This window comes from Anser anser, assembly GCF_964211835.1.
Source record: "Anser anser genome assembly, chromosome: 12".
Lineage (NCBI taxonomy): Eukaryota > Metazoa > Chordata > Aves > Anseriformes > Anatidae > Anser > Anser anser.
The window spans coordinates 19376370-19397166 of NC_139733.1; the positions used below are offsets into that span (position 1 = coordinate 19376370).

Below are 20797 nucleotides of genomic sequence, written 5' to 3' on the forward strand. Positions count from 1 at the left end.
CACAGTGCATAATTAATAGGAAATGAAATATTCAAATGGCCTCTAATGCAGCCCACTGAAATGCCGTTGAAATAAAAAGGCTATGAAAATGTGGAGACATCAGGAACGGCTATGAATGTTGGCATGTGTCACTTTTTAGACCTCAAATGATGCAAATATAAAATCTTGCTAGCATACAGCAATAAAATAATAATAATAAAAAACAGGCTAATGTAAATACACATTGTTTTGCAGCACTGGATTTTAATTATGATTTTTTTTTCCTTAGGTAGGCTGCACTAGCTTCTATTATCCATGTAACCATCACAAGTTGAGACATCAAAAACTGGCGGCATCTCCTACACAGGGTTTTGAAAGTAAGCGCAGAAGCAGCAGCGGGTCTAAATAAATCCTATTCCCGAGGATACAACAGAATCGCAGGTAAATGTGTGGTTTTATTATTTGTTTTCAGGATATCTTTATCCAGTTTTCTTTTTAACCTTCTCTCACTTAATACACAATCTAATTATTTTCCATCAGACACGAGGAAAAAATTTCACTACGAATGGGTGACGATTAATATTACATTAGAAAAAAAAATATTGCACTATTAAAATGAAAACAGAGTTATACATTCAAGGCACATTTCAAACCGACACCCAAGCCTGACAGCCCTTCAAGAATCCCAGCTCACACATCTCAAAAGATTCTTCAATAACAGGGTTGGGTTTAAGCTTATATGTCAGGGCACAATGCAGCCCTTGTTTACCACCATATGGAGGTGCACACACAGAATTCTCCAAAAGTAAAGAAAGCAAAGGCTTAAAAGGAAAGAGTCAAGAGCCTCCCTTTTGACAAAAGTAGCCTATTTCGACAGCTGATTCCCTCTTTGAAAGCATACGGCACACATAAAATAAATACAGGTCACAAAAATTAACAAATCATCATAACTGTCTAATACATCCTGGGCTGGCTGCGGAAAAACAAGATCATTTTGGATTTATATCTGTAAGTATGGGATTTCCTGGACAGCTAATATCCACAAACAATCAAACACAGAGGACCATGAGAAAGAAGCAGCATTATTTCAAATTTGAGCTGAGAGTCGTGATTTTTAAAGGGCTGAAACAGGAACCGGAGCTGAAATCTGAAGCAAGTAAATTCCTTTACTAGGCACTGATGGACACTGTTGTGTTTCTCTTGGCCTTGTTGGAAGCTTTTAGGTCACTGGGTTTGGGATATTACCACAGATGAAAATCTAAGAACCACAGAAACTACAAAAATGACAAGTACCTCGAATCTCTCCAGCCTCACAAAAAAAAAGGGGGGGACGGGGGGGACCAACAATACTTCTCTGAAAAGAGTCAAACCTTTTTATGAGACCTGTTGCCAATATTAGTGCCACCGAATGATCTCATCTTTCATTCTGGCTAAATTCCAACACACAATTTCATTAACCCAGGTACTGCAGGTGATAAAACTCATTTTTCCCTAAAGAGACAGCTAAAAAGTACCAGTTATACATTTATGAAGTACCAGCAATCAAAATTATGGATTTTCTAAAAGGTTTTTAACTACTTTTATTGAAAGGAAAATCGCTGTCTCAGACTTTTGTGACACTATTGCTAATAATAAATTTTACCATTTAGACATAGCAGTAATATGGTAGACAGTGTCAATAAAAGTATGAAACAAAGATGATCCTCGCCTCTTAAGTAATGCTTTCTGATTACACACCGGAAATTATAATGTGAAACATAAACTAAGAGCACCTTAAAGTATAAAACGCAATAACGCAAGACAATGTGCCTCGGTGTGTACACCCGGCGTGCAAAAATATCGCACCGCACGGCGCAGGCAGGCAGTTCAGATCCTCTCTGGTCGCACCGGAATGCTAACCAGGGGAGTGAAAATCTTTCCGTACGCGTATAAAAGCGGAATTGCACGAGTTGGTTCAGGCTTGCTAGCTTTGCAGCCGCTCGGGAGGGGGGTGAGGCGCAGGGCTGTTTGTCTTTGGGCTCCTTTTCGGGAACTTTTCCTACCGACGCGGCAGGTGTCACTAGAGGGCACTGTGGGATTTGGGCCACCCGGCCTCCTCCTGCAGCGCCTGGAGAGGTCTTGAACTTCCGCACAATGTCAGGAAGGTTAATAAGGATGTTGTAAAAGAAACTGTAGCGCTGAAACCCGAAGAGCAGCTCCAAGGAGGTGGCGGTCTCCAAAACCAAGTGACCGCCTTCGTCCCTGTGTGGACGCGGGGCAGCGGCGGCCCCGCAGGCCTCCTGTCAGGGAGGCCGGAGGTTGCGGTGCGGGGAAGGCCGCAGCATGGCCTCTAGCCTCTGCCCCGCGCCCGCTCCCCGTCCTCGTCCTCGAAAGGTCCCTGCTCCACCAAAGGTCCCTGCCCTGCACACTGCAGATGAGCTGGGCGCCGGGCATTCTGACATGCAAATGATAGCAATTAATGCGTTTGAAACAATTTACGATTTCCGGCCTACTCAACGTGTATTAGCATATACCTGGTTTCTTTAATATACACTTTGTTTTTCCAAAACCACAAACATAGTTGCTGGAATTTCATGTGGAAGTGCTTAAGGGGTTGAAAGTTAACACCTTTGTGAGCTGAGCAGTCTCACAGTTGCTGCTAAACAAAAGCCTCTTTGTAGAAGCCTTCCCGAAATGTTTTCTTAACATGTTCCAAGTAGTTTTAGGCAGGCAACTAAAGTAAACAAGATGTTACCATGATAAAAACACTTGTGAAAACATTACAGAGTGCACTTAGTAGTTTCTTTCACATAAACTCTCCTTCATTTCATCAAAGTTAAATGCACATGAAGCAGATTACTAGCATCACTGTACTACGGGATTGAGGGATCTCTCCAAAGGTCTGTATCTCTCATTTAAAGGATAGATTTGTTTTTAAAATGGTACAGCCATGATTAAACGCATCTAAACCACAATCAAACAACAACAACGAAAAAGATAAAAGGGAAAATAAAACCATATTCGATCTCCTCCTTCAATTTCTGCCCTGGATGCCTAGATACCTTGCTGAATAAACCAGCCTCCCTCCAGTAGCGATTCCCTAAACAATTTGTCGTATAGGGGCATATTTCTCTCTGCAACGGCCTTTAAACACATGCAAATGAAATCAAGGATATAGTCAATTCTGAAGGAAAGTCGCTCTGTGCTACTAATTGCTTCTTTCGCTGCCGACTGCGACGCGGGCGCTAGTTAAGACACGAGACACGTGTGCCCCCTCCAGCCTCCACCTTGCTCCCTGCAGCTTGGCAGAAGGCCACCGGGTCACAGCGGTGGGACTGGACGTGTTTTTGTTTTTAGGCTTGGGCAGCACTGGGGACCATGCGGGGTGCTCCTGTTTCATTAGGCTTAGCAGCAGCCCCCACTGCTATCGGTTAGCTCTAACTGATGCCACATCACATGATAACCAGTGGCTGCTATATTAAAAAACAACACTAAAACTGCAACTTATTTCTAAAAGAAATAGGGAAATAAATGCGTACAATAGCCCGAGTATCTGCTGGTTCTGATAAGCATCCTCCTGTTGGCTGTGAGTGAAAGACAACTAGGATCGTTATTTGTACAGTATTTATCTTTGAAATCAAGGGCCCTGTGGTGTACCTCACCTTGGGAACAAACACTACAGAATGATCACAGAAGAGTGTCAAATCTCTGTTTTTGATTTACCAACAGTTATGATATTTCTTCCTCAGGAGGAAAAGAAATGAACCATGTTTTAGACCTGTGAGTCCTTTTTTCTCCCTTAACTGTAGAATCATTTTATTGGCATACAGGGCTTTCATTCCGCATGTAACTTCTCTTTGCTTTTCTAACAGGCCTTTTTACCGAGCTAAGTGAAATTAAGCAATGCTCAATGGATACACAGGCTGTATTTCACTTGTAAACAAGAGCTTTTCTCTTGAGGGGCCTGTCGAAAGAGCCTCACAGATCACGAGTACCAGAAAGAAACTTCAAGCATCTACCTGTTATCTTTTCACTGCCTAATGAATTTTGATAAATGGCAATATAATTTAAGGACAGATGCTCCACAGGAGACTTGGAAGGCTACAGCGTAATTTTATGAAGAAACGCTCACTTCTTAACAGTGTCAATCTGCTGCTTAGGGACACTCGTTTCTGCATTTCACTCTGGGTTAAGCATCACTCCGAACAATAGGACTTTGTCTGGACATCGTAGAATTTGGATAATGAGAAGATTTCCACGAGCCAATGGGCTTAAGAAAGTCACACAAAATACTTCTGCTGAAAGGGTTCGATGGGGAAAAAAAGACCGCTACCTTGAAAAGGTGAGCAATAAAAGAACCAGAATAGTTGGAGCTGCGAGCAGACCGAGCCGCTTCCTGCTGATGACCGGTTAAAGCCCAGCCTGGCCTGTACTGGATTTCAGGTTCTTTTCACCCACTGATGGCTCCCAGCACCTCCTCCGGGTGAACTGGGTCTAGTCACTGAAACTTCTCCAAATCACCACCGAAAATCCATCTCGTCTCCATCCATATTGTGACTCGAGGGCTGTATCTTCTACACACGCTCAGGTCAAGCTGTGCACTGCTCTGTAACAAACCCTCCTAAAACCACAAGATCTGCCTGGAACAGAGGACTACCACATCAAGCAAACATGGCACCATCTGACCTTATGTGACTACACACGTTACTCCAGTATCTAAGGCTACCGCAGGACCTTTCCCTTGTGATAACTGCAATAAAAAATAGAATTGTTTTAAAGGTCTAAACGCTATGGTATGGCATATGAATATGAATGAGCTGGCAAGTATGGAGAGATTAGCATTTATTTCACTTAAGTGAACAACAGGATGAATTAAAAGAAACGAGGCCACCCTTCATGGAAATTTATGACTAGCACCTTCTTATTTTGTAATCCTCTTGTAATGAGAACCTTTTCATTACTGTACCATTCCTGACTTATATGTTTATATTAGGACCAGTGCTACTCCCACTGAATTCAGGAGGGTTTTGCCAGTGGAAGCAAAACTTGCCCACTGTTCTGAGAGCAAAAACCTATCTGCACCTCATCACCTAACAAACATCTTCCACTTGCTATCACCTTTCCCTCCCTCACATAAAAATCCAGGAACTGCCCCAGACACAAAAGACACAGCTGGACGTTTAGGGACCAATTCTACTTATCCATACTGATGAATTCCATGTACTTATGTGGACTAACTACATGAGATCACCATTGTAAATGGGAGAATTTGTCCCTTTGTGCATTTAAATCACAAGCATTGCCTGGCCAGTTGGTCTTTCGAGATCTAACAATCGAATAAGCCATAATCATTTCAGAGAGATCAGTGCACAAACATTCAAGAACATGGATGCACCAAAAACATGTGTGTACCTGGTGATCTACCCAGACAGAAAACTCTTTTGTGGTAGGAACAGTTTTTGCTCCAGCTTGGAGGGGTGAGGCTGATGATTTAGCTGTGGAGCAGCCATGTGTAAGTTATTAGAGCTCTGCTGGTCCTTCCCTGCATTGGGATGCACGCATTACCACATACTAGTCCATAATGCACTGTTTATGCAACGTGTAAAACTGTGTTCTTTGGCAGCAAGGAAAGGTCTGCAGCAAACTGCAGGGGCCCAATTAATATAATTATAGTTTATTTTTAGTAGTGTAGACTTTGTTCATTAGTTACTTATTTGACATAAATTAAATTTCACGTGATGCTCTGCAATTCTCTGTTCAATTACAGAGTTAATTTAAGACTAAATTTCTAAATTAAACTGAAATCAAGGTTAAATCAAGGTTGCATTGTTTACATTATCAATACTGCAACTTAAAAATTATTTAAATAATAAAAAAAAAAGGCTGCAGAATTGCAAACAATCTATTTTATAGTAATACACTGAGCAAGACCATACTTTCCCCATGGGGCTAATTTACTATCCCCTGTTAAAACGTTCTTGAGCCTGATCCAAAAGCCACTGAAGTGAAAGGGAGCTCTCAGTTGACTTCAATGGGCTTTGCATCAGGCCCGTGGGTGAGTGACAGCACACAAAATTTCAGGGCATGCTTTCTGTACAATGCAAGTGCCAAGAAAACATTCTTACTTTAGAAACGACTGGAAGTCTTCACATACTGCTTCACAGCCTGGCCATTTGCATACGCCGTGTCCATAGAGCGGATGGCTGTGTGAGTGCTCCTCGTGGGATAAACTGGAGGAGAGAAAGAGAAAAGAGAGAAAGTGTTGTAACTGAACGTACCGCACCAATTACTCTTCACAAAGACTCCAAAGAGCGGCAAACAACAGATCCTGAAACATCCCTAACATCTCACGGTACCCACCTGACGCTGTGCATGGGTTTTCATGCAGAATTAAATACCATTTGCAGAGTGAAACGTGTCATTCTTACTTAGCTATCCTCCTACATTTCATTCATTAATTAAAAGCTTTGTAAAGAAGTTAAATTAACATGGATGGGGGAGAAATCATTTGACAGACCTGCTTAATATCCTGCTTGATATTTTGCTGAGAAATTTATGAACATTGCATATTTACAATTCAACTTCATTGGGAAGAAAAGTCATCTCCATAAAGGGATATATTCTTATAACACAATGCAGCTAGACCCAAGGTGTTCCACACCACTATAGAAAGAAGAAAAGCACCACGTTTGCAGCCTTGGCTTTTTCCCATCACATTATCTACTTAATGAGGTGGGTGGGTTTTTTTGTTTGTTTTTTTGTTCATTTTTGTTTCTTATTGCTTTTTTCCCCCCCCAGTTTTATTTCTCTTCTCTTGCAGGCTGTTTCTTTGCACAAGCACAGCCTTCTTACATCCCAGTAAAACAGATTCACCCATACTTTCAAATGTGAAACCCATCATAAAAAAGGAACCATGTAATCAAAGGACTCCACAGCACGAGGGGTTAGTGGGGGCCGTTAACCTTGCTAAGGTTTGGCAGTAACGTCACAGAGCTTTCTGACTACTGAAAGCAGGGTTAAAGAAGAAATTCATATGAACACTAAGGGGTTAATCCTTCAGCGGGATTCCAATCAATACGTAATGATTTGGCTGCACTGATCCAAGTCATGAGACGCTTTGATCCAGGCCATGTGGTGCTCAGGGAAATGTATCTGTTGCACTAACTGATGAACCATATTCTAAAATATCTTCTTTATTCAACTTCTGCATGGAAACTTCTTAAGTAAAGGAATTATTTTTGCAACATTTTCCATAACCGTAGATGACTTTAAACATAAAATGTCAAAATAATATTGAAATCTCTATTTTATGCTTACACACATATCTATTTTTCACAGCAAATCTTTTTGCTACAGCGTGCCTGTGCCATATTATGAACTTCAAACATACACAAAGGATATGAACACATACCAGCATCTAGGTGTGGCTTTTATGACTTATTTTATCCTGGATTACAGGTAACGTTATGGATAAACACCTACTTTCTGCCATTTTATGTTTATACACATGTGGAAATGCCGTTTATTCTTGTTCTGTAATATTATCTGCCTGCGTACTGTAACAAAATTTTGTTCTTATTATTTCTCATGCACTGGATAGCAAAAGCGCTGTAGAAAACACTCGAAGTGTTAACTCAAATGCAAGGAAGTTGCCTGAGAAATTGCTGCCCAGACTCCGCTACTTCTGTGTTTGGGCCCAACAATAATCTGAAGATAACTAAAGGATTTTTAATTTCTTTAATTCCTCTCGAAGCAAAAAGGTACAGATCTGACTGGAAAAGGTATTATGAGATGCACATGAAATGAATTCATGATTTCACTAAAATACTATTTTTGACAGTTTCCAAATAGTTCTTCAAGCATAAATATATGCATCAGCTAGCTTATTTCCTAAAAAAAAAAAAGACAAAAAACACCGTAGGTGGGAAGACTTGCAAAGGTTTTCTCTATAAGGGAATATTTCACTTAATCAGATTTTAAAACATGCAAGTGGGGAGAGGCTCTATCTGTTGAGTTTTTGAAAAGAACAAAGGGACCGATGCATTCATTGCAAGGAAATTAGAAAATTACTACAGCACACGTTTCCTCAGTTGAAAAAGAGGGAGGATGGCTGAAGATACACTGTCCACTCAAGTTAGACATGCATATGGTCAAATGCCCTCCACACACATTGGAAAAGAGTAATCTGGAAAATAATGGGTTTTGTCATCTGCTTCTATATCTGAATAAAGCAAAGTGTGAGGAAGTAGGCTTTCATGTTAACACTCCATTAAAGTCCACGAAGACTATATATGAGAGTTATGATTTCAGTCTGTTTGGCAGAACCCAAAAAATTGTAGCCTATTAATTTACGCAGCGAGTGTTACCCATACCCCAAGACGAGTGCAGAAACGCCATGTGACACCAAGTAAGGAGTCGGTCTCCTGTGGGGTTTAAGCACTGTAAATCTCATTATAATATCAACAGCAGTCACATGGCTTAAACCCCCAGCAGGGCTTTTTAAAGTTTCTCCGCGAGAGCCTAAAGGCCATGGCCAAGTCAACGGAAAGAGTCCTACCGAGATTTGTATTTATTTTTTAAATCCAAGTGCAAATCTCCTTTCTTTCCAGGGATCTTGCACAAGACAAGACTAACTATGTAGGACATGATACCCTGGGTATTGTGTCCAAAGAAAATGACTGAATGACCAAGAGAGTATCAACTGTACACCGCACTCAGCGTGTCGAAGGCTAGTGCTGTCAATAGCCAGGGAGACCGGTGCTGACCGTAAACAGGAACTTAAAAGGTCGTTTCAGCTAACAAGACGCTAAGCGTAATATACTTAACACCTACGTACAGCTTCCACTGCCATGTGACAGAGCAGAGCAACTACTTAAACCTACCAAAAATAGATACTTCAAAGAGAAAAAAAGCCCTCGGTATGTAAAGAAAAACGCAGGCACCCTCTGTAGGCAGCGCCTTTCCGAAGCCGGTTACTGCGATCCTGCTCCGGGGCTTTTCAGTCGTGCGTTTCGGTGACCTTTATGTGTCACTATCAGATTACTGCTATTTCATCCATCCCACTTCTGGAGATGTTATAGATTGCCACTTGTTCGCTGGTGCAGCCTTAAGAAGCACCTCGAAACAAAACAAAGGGCGGTTTATGCAGAAACGGATATAACGCACAAAAGATACACAGCCAGTGGAAATGAATGGAGAACTCTGTTTTCCTTTAACCGATCTAAGTACTCACTTTGTTTAAGCAAACAGAGGTGGAAAATGAAGATTTTAATCCAGTACATAAACAAACAGTTCTCCGGGCACAATACGAATGTATATTTTTTAATTGCTCGATGATATTGTGTCTGCATGCAGGCACAGTTTCTGTCATCCGGATGCATCCTTGGTCGCACTGCGGAGACAGACTCGCAGAAGATCCGAGCATTGGCAAGCAGAAGCAAGTTTTTGGTCTGTTTGATTTCTAATGACACATTAGAGTAGGTGTTTGTTTCTGTCACCCTCTCCTTCCCAGGAATGCGTATTCCTGGTTGGGTACTGGTGATGCAACAGCAGTTAAGTGGAGGCAATTTTATAACAATACGACGAAGGAACACACGATGCAAAATCAAGACTACGTCTTTTTTATCTTCCTTGTAAGCTATTTGCATACAAAACGCTTAACATACAATAGAATTAATTCCAAATAACGCAACAGCGCAGCATTATTACATCAAAGCACAACAAATAACCCTCTGGCAAGTAAAATTTCTTGCGCAAGTCAGCTTATTCATGACATACGGCAAAGTAACGAAATCCATGTGGGAAGCTGCAAACTGCGTAAGTGTCCACTTAGCTCTTGCTGCCTGCAGCCTGCCTTCCGGAAAGGCAGATCCGCGGGGCCGGGGCCAAGGGCCAGGTGCTTCCAGGGCTCCGGGAGCTGTGTGTGTGGAGCACAGGGGGCTGCAGCGCTGCCTTCGTCACCCCGGGGAGCTCCGGGGGCTCCGGAAGAGAACCACCACCCACCCCAACAGGGGCTGCCGTCAGAGCCGCCACCTGCACAGTTTCGCCCAGAGAACTTTTGGGATGTATCTGCTGGGCTGCAGCATCACTAGGGACTTGCAGGTAGAGAAACCACAGGCAGCTAAGCCCAGATGAAGAAACCAAGTAGCATTTACCCAAACTAGAGACAGGAGCACAGTGGGTACGAGGGAAAGCAGTGACCAAAACACCAGCACAAAAGCCACCCCTGCTGTGTCGTTCACTTCTTCCATACTTACTAACCAGGTGAAACTGGGTACCATGCTTGGAAACACTGGCAAGAAAGTCACGGTTGGATGTAAAAGCCAAGCAAGCAGAAGCCTCAGTAATAAATAGTACTTCTGCCACACAGCAGACCATATTTTAAATATTCATGACACTGACATAGTTCATATTCCACTGTCTCTCTTCCACATCTGCTTGGGCCAATGATCTTTGCCAAAACACTGGGGGAAGTCAGGGATGTAGAGAAGCATCCTTATTTTCTATTATAGTTATGAAGCATCTGCTCACGTTTTAACAGTGCAGAGAACATGCCTGAGCCACCTGCACACTGAAAAAATCAATACCACATCTCCTGCTTTCCTCTTGGAAGAGGTCCGAGCCGAGCGCCCACAGAATTGCAGAATTGCCTTTTTTTAATTATTATTTTTACTTTTCAGGGGCAACGGGAAGTGACTTCATCTTTGCCAGGTGCCGCGAAAGCGACGGTGGTGCAAAGCCTGGGTGGGAGCACGGGGCTCAGCCTCGCACAACGCAATGCTTCGGGCCAAGGCAGGTGGCACAGCCACGAAACACCACCAGTGCTGATTTTCGTCCTGTACAGGAGGGAGTGAGACACCACCGGGAACCAAGACTGTCTCCTGCACTTGTGACTGCCCGGGGAGCCCTAAACCTCACCAAAAGGCACAGGAGGAATAAATCTGGTGAAAAATGTCAAAATCCTCTGAGTCAGAAATGCTTGTTGTATTAATTTTAAATCAAAATGGAAGCCGTAATGATTAAATCCTTGTACTAACCAATTCCTAAGTCACCAACAACAAGCAAACACCCGTGCTCGAATGCAAGTTTCTGTCTTAAAGACAGAATCAAGTGAATAAGGATATGTTTGGCAGTGAAGTTGCACCGGTACAAATCCCTTCGAATTAATACCAGTGTGGCTTAGCACCCCCTTTCTTTCTAAATTGTGATTCAGAAAAATATATATATGAAGAAGAGCATTAAATCCACATACTCAGCCTGGCTAAATATTCATGCCTCCACCCCAGCCCCAGTAACTGCCCAGAAAGCAGGTATTTAATGTGAAGAGAGAGTTATCAGAGCACAGTAAATGCCTCTCCACCGCTAGGTAAAGCTTCGCAGAGGGCCGTGGGCCTTTGGGAGAGGTGACATTTGACGTGCGTGGCCAGCGGCAGCTCTACCGAGAGCTGGCGTGCAGGTTTCTGGCTGCTTCGTAGGGCTGCCTTTCTCCCCCTTCCTCACTGCTTTAGTCCACATCCAGAGCGAGAGCTAAAAGAAGCTCATGTTTTACATCAAGCCCTATTGGAAGTAACAGGAGTAGTATATTACATTTTAAATGACTACACCAATTTAAGACAAATCAGGTTAAAACTGCAGCCTACAGGCTGAAATCCTCTCTTCTAATCGGAGCGCACCAACTTGCATACTTGTGTAGAAGAAAAAAATCCAAAGCCACAGCACTGCCGTTGTAACACGAGAGCAGCAGAGCACTGACAACCCCTGCCCTACGCCCTTACGCGACCGCGGCACCGCTCCCTGCACGCCTGTTGCAAGGGGAGCGCCGGAGCATTTGCAGCAAGACTAGGACAAAATCTGGCTCGCATTCCCCTGCTCCTCCACCCCCATCCCCACAGCACGCTGCGAGAGTATAACCAGACTGGATAATTAAACACATCATCTTCTGGTTTTAATCTGTGAACGGATGGTTTGGATTATTAATCAACATTATGACCCTCTAGCACTCTAAATGTACTTCGTACTTCTTCCAGTGGCAGCCCCGCTTCCCACCCCGCAGCAGAACTGCCACGGGGCCCCGACAGCCACTGCCCTACATCACCTCCTTGGAGGAATCGAGTCCATTGCTAGACTATTTAAAAGAAATGCCCAATGAAAAAAAAAAAAAAAAAAAAAAAAGGAGAGAAAACCCACAGCATTGAATCCATCACTTATCAGGTGGAAATTCCATTCCTGCACTTGAATTTAGCATTAACGAGTTTCTGTACTATTTAAAACTCGTATTTTTTTTATTTCAACCTTGTGCCTCAGTACTGTAGTGAAAAGCACATCAAATATACCCAGACGCACATGATTTGAAACACTGGATTTTAAATTCCAGCATTGCTAACTAATGAGAACAATTTTTTCCCTCTTCCTCTTTGTAGCATCACTTCATGTACTTACATACCATAATCACATCCTCCTAGAGCCTCTATTTTTCCAGGGTGTAGATCTTTAATTCCCTTTAATCTGTCTTCACAGCCTATTCCCTCCAACTCCTTTATCATCCTAGCTGCTCTCCTCTAGATTTGCTCCAGCCTCTCTTTATCCTTTCTGCAAGAGAGTGGCCAATTGTACATCGCACTCTAATTGTGGTTTAACTGGTTCTGCATAATGGGGACCGGGAAAAAGGACCGACTCAGATGCGAGACGCGTGTTTACACCACCCATGACTGCACTCACCTGTTTAACTGAGACACGGCACAGAACGTCCCACCTTCATTGCTCAACCCCGATCATGCCTCAGTCCTTTCCCACACAATCGATGCGGAGCGGCTGACGTGGCCGTTTGAGAAGGCAGTTTGGAATTTTTAGTTCCTATCTGGGCTGCTTTCTACTCATCCTTGCTAAATCTCATTTTATTCCTCTCTGAACTGTCTCCCAGTTATTCAGATGAAAAGGGATTGATTCAGTATCTTAGTTTAATTAGGAAAAAAACGTGATCGTACCACTTTCTGGTGTGCTTGTATGTTTTTTTTCCTATACTTTCAAGCCCAGCAACCCCATCCTTCCTATACGACCCATTTGCAGGGCAGAGGGAAGGGGCAACGGCAAGGCTTTGGCCCCGATTCAGCAACGCTTTTAAGAACACACGCAAGATTAAAAAACACAGGATTAGACCTTGAACTTCACTGAGACCGAGGTGTAAAATTACAGCCATACGTACATACTTTGTAAAAAGATCCTGTTTGCCAACCTTATTTCACTGCAATTTATATTCTGTTGTTACACTTAAATTTACAGCAAAAGAAAACCCCGAGAAGCAAGATCTGCTCTAGCTAAACAACACAATTATGTTCTGCTACCTTTAGAGCCGCGGCGAATCTTTCCCCCCTATACAAACCGGTGAGATGTCAACAGATATGATTAGCATGGATTATTCACTTCGGTATTTCCCACCCCTGTCCCACAGGCACACCAAAGGCAGCACAGAAGGTGACTGTCACATCACATAGGCGGTGACAGTCCGCGCGGCGTGCCTGCACCGCCACGGTCCTGCGGCAGCTAAAAAAAGTGCCGTTTGGGAAAACGGTCATAAAAATAATTGTGATAAATAGTTACTCTAAGGGAGAATCACGGTTAAACTGCTGAATTCTCCCCGCCGCTTGCTTTCCCTCCAAAGGATGCTGGTTTAAAAAAGCACTAAAATCTAGAGGACACCAGCCTGTTTCCCCAGGGAAGCGCGCTGAATCACACAGGTAGTGTAAATATCAGATGCTGCTGCAGGTGCTAGGCGTCTATTTGTTTGTGTTTACTGAAAGGCATAACAAATAGTCACGCTAAAGCAGAACAACATTTGGCAGCGGGATGATAGCTACCAGAGCAGCCATAAATCACGCTCACTTGTTTATCCTCGAACCGCTGCGCCCCGCCACGGCTCCGGCCCCCCTCTGCGAGAGCCCCTTTGCTGTGCTGTGCCCTTCCCTGGGGCACCCCGGTGGCAGCAGCAGTGCATGGGTGGCACCGGGGGACCCGGCGTCCTCCTCGTCGCTGCACAGCCAGGGAGGCTGTGCCACGTCACCTCGCCACCCAAAAAGAAAGAAAGGAGAAGATAAAGAGGGAAGGAGGAGTTGCGTGACGCAGGCGGCCAGCTACCATCGTTTACAGCTTTGCAACTTCGGAGTTAATTCGCAGTATAAACAAGGACGAAAATGTTTCTTCCGAGCAAGACTTCCTGTAAACTGTTCATTAGAGCGGGGCTGGGAGCGGGGCTGGTGCACCTGCTGATTAACCAGGCGCTCCAAGAACAAACACAAACTGCAGCCAGCGAGATTGTTCTGGAATCCGCTCCGAGCTGATTTTCTCTCCCCCCACGTTATAAATTGGATTCTCCAATAAAACAAACAGCAGAACATAGGTTGCCGAGAGTTAAAAATCTACTTTTTACACTACATTGACCACAGCACCCACAGGCACAGCTACAATGTCTTTCTATGAATGGGACAGATTGCCATATGGATGCAGACACTGAACAAGCTGTACAACTCCTGGCGACAAGTGCCTGGGGGACTGTCCTATATTAGCACCACCTGTGCTGTGGAAATTGTGCTCTGTGTATGAAGTGGTATTTAAGGGCCCATCACGATGTTATTTTTGAGTACGCACAAAAAGGAAAATTACAGTCAAAAGAATTCTCTGGCCAGCGGATCCGTTGCTCGGTTCCCGAGACCGTTTCCCAAAGGAGCGGTTATCGTCTCTATTCCCGCGGCCCAAACTGACGAGCTGCAACGCACATTGCCCGGGCTTACACCGTGGTGTTAATGAGAAGAATGCACCATCGAACATACGCGTGCTTTTCCCGAGCATGGGGAGAAATTAGAGCCCCACGCCCCCTGAAAGCACCAGCGATATGGCAAGTACCTGCCGGCACTGCACACGCTGCTCCGCACAATTCTCCTGCGAGTGCAGCAGGTAGAGCACAAATCCCCAGCACCAACCTCTCAGCCCGACAAAAGCAGAGCCCAGCTCAGCGCGAGGCGTCGAGGGAGGAGGGAGAAGGGCTCTGAGCAGGACCCAGCTGCTCTACGAAGGGAGATCTCCCCCCTCTCGAACTGCAAGAAAAAAAAAGGATGCCAAGAAAAAGAAAAGTAAAATAAATTGAATTAAAGAAAAACAGTTGTAAAGTGAACGTTACAACCTGGGAAAAATGATGTCATTTTATTGAAAAACTCGTTTTTTTCCATTAAACCATAGTGAAATGGATAAAGTTTATAAAGCTTAATGGTGGCGTTCTACTTTAAATGCTACTCAATATCTTAGCAGTGCGATATAACATGATATAACAGCTGTCAGGCTAACGGCTTCGTTTTTATTGAACAGCAGAGAAAATAGTCACACAAAAATCACCTAACTTCTCCTCCGCTTTTATGGCATTTTCAAGGGTGTTTCTTTTCCATTCTCGGGCTGAGGGATGTATGATAAAAAAATGGTGCAGCTCTTCATTAGCTCCCTGCCCGGCTCTTTAGGACAGTCAGGTCTCCTGAACAAATGCTGAGGAAGGACAACTTGCACACAGGAGGAAATCCAAAAAGAAAAAAGAAAAAAAGAAAAAAAAAAAAAGAACAGGAATCCACAGTGCAGTAAAACAAAACCAGGTCACTTTTTAAGACCGCTACATAAACACCTCTAATAAAAGAAGAGGACAAATTTTCATTGGACTTCAAGTTATTTAGACAGGAATGTTTTAGTAAAAGTTTAACTGCAAAGTGCATGCAATTAACAGAAAGCCATCAGCTATTTCTCTGCTATGTAAAAATAGCATTAAGCTGTATTAAACGCACGTGTAAGTATCTCAGTTGCAAGAAAAGGGAGGAGATATGCAAAGCACTCAGATATCAAACAATGATCTGTCGGCCAGATGGAGGAATAAAACAATACATATGCTAAAATTTGGAAAAGTTCTGTTCTGTGTCTGCCAAGGCTCACCCGATCTATTTTAAGTGCTTTTTGATACATTAGCGTAGTGTTTGGAGTTGGACAAGTGATCATTATTACACGTGACCAGAAAGCAACAAGCCGTTTGTGTTCGGGAGCTCCCTGGTGGCAGGGCAGATCCCGGGGCTGCGCAGCGTCGGACGCAACAGCCTCGCCCAGCCCAGGGCCGCACGCTGCACCAGGTGCCTACGGACGGGCTAACTCAGCATCTTCTGCTGGGGGGGGGAACGACAACAAAAACCAAACCAGAAACACCTTTTTAGGGTTTAGCAAAGCAGTTCTCTGAAAGCCGTAACGTGATCAAAGGACGCCCGGACGGACCGGGAGCAAATGGTCTGTGCGACCGACAGGAGGCTCCTCAGAAAGAAGGACGGAGGGGGCAGGCAGCACGGGGTGCTACGCCCCGAATTCGGATACCGGTAACAACAAGTGCCTGCTGAGGTTTCAAACTGAGGAGCAGCAACTCCAGGTCTGAGTCACGGCCGGTACTTTTCAAAGCCCATTACCCCAAGCAGTGACTCAGACGGGGAGAGCGACGGCGGCGATTTCGCCGGCTCCGGCAGGATCGGGTCGGATGCTGCGAGCTGTACAGCCAGGGCGTGGGGGGTGCCGCGACAGCCCCAGCACTGAGCATGTCGGGAAGGAACGCAGCCACCACGGGGAGTCACCTGGTGCCCCCAGCCAGCCCCACGAGCTGCTCAGGTGCTGGTAGGGGTCCTGGTGGGGTTTGCACCCACGTCCCGCGCAGCGGCCAAGCCCCGTCGGGGAGGCAGCACGGTGCGAACACCCATTGCTTACCGGGGGCTGGATTTGAGGAAACCAAACCAAAGGAAACTCTGCTGATGGGGAAGTGCGAGGAGCTCAGCAAACCGCGAGGAGCAGCTGGGAGGAGCCGCGGCTGAGCAGTGCTGCTGGCACCAGCGCCGAGCGAGGGCCTGGGACCGCACGGAGCTACCGGCCAGGGGAGGATCAGGCCCGGGGAGCATATGGACTGCGGGCTGAAGCGTTTCATCCCGAGCATTAATAATGGACCGAAATCTGTAATTCTTAATTGTGCTGAATCCTAATGCCCTCGTCTAAGGGCCCTGGGATTTCGATGGGAGGATCAGCTGGCACGGCAGATAACAACAGTAAAACACAGCGCACTGAGCCGGAGCAGCAGATCAGTGCTCTGCCAGGCCCTTCCGCTCGCTCCCCTTCAGAGCCTTCTCCAGCCTCCTTCCTCCTGTGACACTGGCAAGGAACAGCCATTTAAACCCCCCTGTTTATCTCATCTATCTTTCCTATGAGATGGCCGCTTGCTTAGGTGGGAGGACGGGAGGCAAGCAGGGTAGGAAGGGACACAAAGACATCAGGAGACAAATGTGGGATTGCTGCAAGATGGAGAAAGGTCTCCCGGACATGCAGTCCTTCCCTCCAACTCTTCCCCTTACCCCTCACGAACAGATGTTTCCCAAACAGACCTGCACCTTTGCTGGCTCACTTCTGCAGGCACAGTCTCCATCCTCCAGTGACCACAGGAACAACGGGTGAACCAGGGCTGCCCCGAGACACCAAACGCAGTAGGGGAAGGGGCTTTCTGGAGGGCTCACGAGCTCAAGAGGGCCTGCAAACCTCCCGGCACGTGTTCAGCCAGAGCCACCTCTGCTGCAAAACCTACCCACATGGGGAATATCCCTGCACACACAAGTTTCGGGATGCCCGCTGCCCGTCAGGTTACAGAGCCAGCAGTCACCTCAAGTGACGGCACATCCCTCGGCTCTGTTCCTCTGCTCTTCCCATGAAAATAACCAAGCTTTCCCCAAGGAAGATGCAGCGGAACAGCATGGAAGCCGGTCCTACCCTTGACATCTGTGAGCACAGCAGATGGACGTAACGGGCTGCCCTTAGTTATTTATTTACCGAGGTGGAGGAAAAACGCTTGCAACTGAAGAAACCCAAATGCTGATAAGATGATGAGAGGTTTGCATGCTGGTTGATGGTCTCACTTTCGCTTATCCTGAGTGAATACAAGTATCTATAACTAAATATTTCCCTTAGGGTACTGATGACTGAGGTATGTTTATTGCATTGAGTGAATTTATATATATAATCAGCACAATAAACATTATTAAATTGTCTGAGTAAAATCAAAGCATGAAACACACAGTCAGTGCTGAATTCTAATGATGCTGAATGCCCATGATTGCATGGGGAAAGGATCTTAACAAGCCTTGATTTGAGCTTTGGCATCCGCCTCACAAATCACACGAAATGTTCTCTCTTTAATAGTGCTGAATATTGATAAATGTCTCTGCACGGCACAACAGGGAAGTTGGTCTCTATTGGCAATCTTTACCAAAGTGTGTTTTTTCCTTCTCTACACTCAAGGGTTTACCCTGAATGATTTAATTATAATTTTCCTTGTGTAAGACAAATTAAAGAGGAGAGTAGGAGTGTCATGCCAAAGCAGATTATTTATCTCCTTAACAGATTGCTGTGCACCAAACCCCAGAGCTGCTGCTGCTGCTACTTACAGGAATGGGGCGAAATGTGGGACAAAAGCATGGATGTAATATACATTTAAAGCCCAAATGAATGAAAGCATTAACCCATTATTTATAGCTGGAATCGTTTCATTCCCGTGAAAGCCCCGCGCGCAGGGCACGTATAAACCAAGCGCAGCACCGCTATCCTCCCTGGCCCGTGCCCACAACAGAGGCTGCCTCCTGCTTCCAAGGGCACGTTGCTGCCCTCGAGCACGGCCACGTCCCGGGGTGACACCGGCCACCCACCTGCCCTTGGCTCCGTGCCGTGCAGGAGAACTCGCCCAGCACAGCACCAGAGCTTCTTTCTCCGTGCGCAGCGGTGGCACTGGGCCCGCGGCACGGCGACGCGTGGGCACGCCGAGCAGCCGGTGACTGCCTTCCTCCTGCTATTTTGAAACTTCTTTATAGTGAAAACGTGCCTTTACCCTGCTCGTTCAGCTGAGCTGCCGCTCACCGACGACTTCCACACAGGTGCTTCTGCTGCCACTGCAGCCAGCCGAGCGCCTCCTGCTTCACGGGGCTCACGTGCTGACCGGCGGGATCAGGAACCCCATAAAACACGGCTGAACTATCCCAGCGCCATGTGCCAGCGATGACAGCGATGACAGTAACTCCCACATAACCAACTTGCCTCCTGCAGCCCACTCCTTCTCAAAAGCCCAGGAGGGAGGGGGGGGAAACAGCTTTACGGCACACCCTAAAAGTTAATGTTACCTGTATATGATTATTTATTGCTGCTGGGCAGTCGTTATGATGTGGCTGTGGTTAACTGTTAGGACACTTACAGCTTTTACTACGTGCTTTTTATTGTTGTTTAAATCTAAATAAATAGCTCCTGGTCGTATCAGACCCCAGCTAGCAGTTGACTCCGCACAGAGCGTGCACCCCGTATGCGGTCGGCGCGCTCACTCGCTGCAGACCCCCGCACAATGCCGGGACAAAGCCACCCCATGCTAAATACCCGGCCGTGAGGCAGCAGCACCACACACATCTCATCAAATGCTACAGGCAAGTGGGCAGGTTCTGGGTGCTCTTCGGGAGAGCCCCAACCCCAATTTATCGGCCTCCCCATCGCAGGGTAACACACGCGCCAAGTCGCCTCAGGTCTGCACGTTCATCAGGAAGGAGGCAGGGGAAGTGGCAACCCCAAACCCGACAGCCCCACCTGACCTGATGGCAGGCTAGGGACCATTTCCACAAGCCCTGCCGCATTGGCAGCTCAGCTGAACTAGCTGGGCTCAAGAACAGGCACAGATTTCCCCGCACGTCCAGCCAAGCCATGCTGCTGCCAGATCCACCGTTATTGCCAGTCTTAGCCTCTGCCATCAAAAAGCAACCGGAACTCTGCCCGTGCCTGTGCTCTGTTTTTAACGGGGCTAAAATTTCACCTCCTGGGGGCTTTCAGGCATACACCCGATGCTGCCGCACATCCACACTTCTCTCCTTGCTCACTCGCCACCCCGAGAGCCCTGGCCATTGATAAATACCCTTCAGAAAGGAAGCCAGCTCAATGCCTCTGAACAAGAGGAGCTTCTGTGTCATATGAAATGCAGGCAGGCACCACGGGGCCTGATGAGACTGCAACAAAACCCTTAAGTGCATCCGTAGGCATTCTTCTGCCTGTAGTCTCCTGCTCTACTTATGGATAAAGATGTAATTCAATCACTGCAGCAAATGGATGGCGTAAACCTTCAGTGAACCAAATAGAGGCAAGATAAAGCAAACTCTGCAGCCCTCCTATTTGTGTTCCTAAATACAACTATTTTTGTGTTTTGATATTGAAGCGAACTCAATAGAAACCTAAGTGAAGTATAATGACAAGCTTTAACAATGCATCTATCAATTCAACAACAGAGGGTTTTAAGTCTTCCAACCTCATTCAGTCACAAACAATACTGTGGCATGTTTATGCCTTCCTAATTAATTTATTTGGAACTTTACTAATAAAAACATATGTATCTCCTTGTTTGTAGATCCCGATTACCTCCAGGCCACAATTACACAACAGCACTCAGCGCTCAGACACACAGATTTACAGTCCTACTTCACAGAACACATGAGAAAATTCTTACTTCAGAATAGACTCGTGTATTTCCTCTGCATTTCAAACTACGCAGCAATGGCACATTGTTTCTTGGCTAGACTGCCATTAGCAGACAGCACGTGTGCCTATGCAGCGTCCATTTCACTGCAGGAGTTTTTGTTTTATAAACTAAGAAAAACATAGATAAAACAATTATTGGGAAGTCACAAACCCATCTCGTTCAGCTCCATATGCAGCAAAAAGGGAACTTGATTGTTTAATAAGCATCCGTTCGTTTTTAGCATCCCATCTAAGTCTT

The 20797-nt window shown here is 45.5% G+C and overlaps 1 protein-coding gene across 31 annotated transcripts in view; it reads right to left on the bottom strand.

Moving 5' to 3' along the window:
• Positions 1-20797, bottom strand: part of FOXP1 (forkhead box P1) — a 384604-nt gene that overhangs the window by 40965 nt on the left and 322842 nt on the right. For all 31 annotated transcript variants that reach the window (XM_083795634.1, XM_083795619.1, XM_083795618.1 and 28 more), the window contains one exon: positions 6084-6188. In XM_083795634.1, the coding sequence (XP_083651760.1) occupies positions 6084-6188 (105 nt within the window). The remainder of the gene's footprint in view (positions 1-6083; positions 6189-20797) is intronic.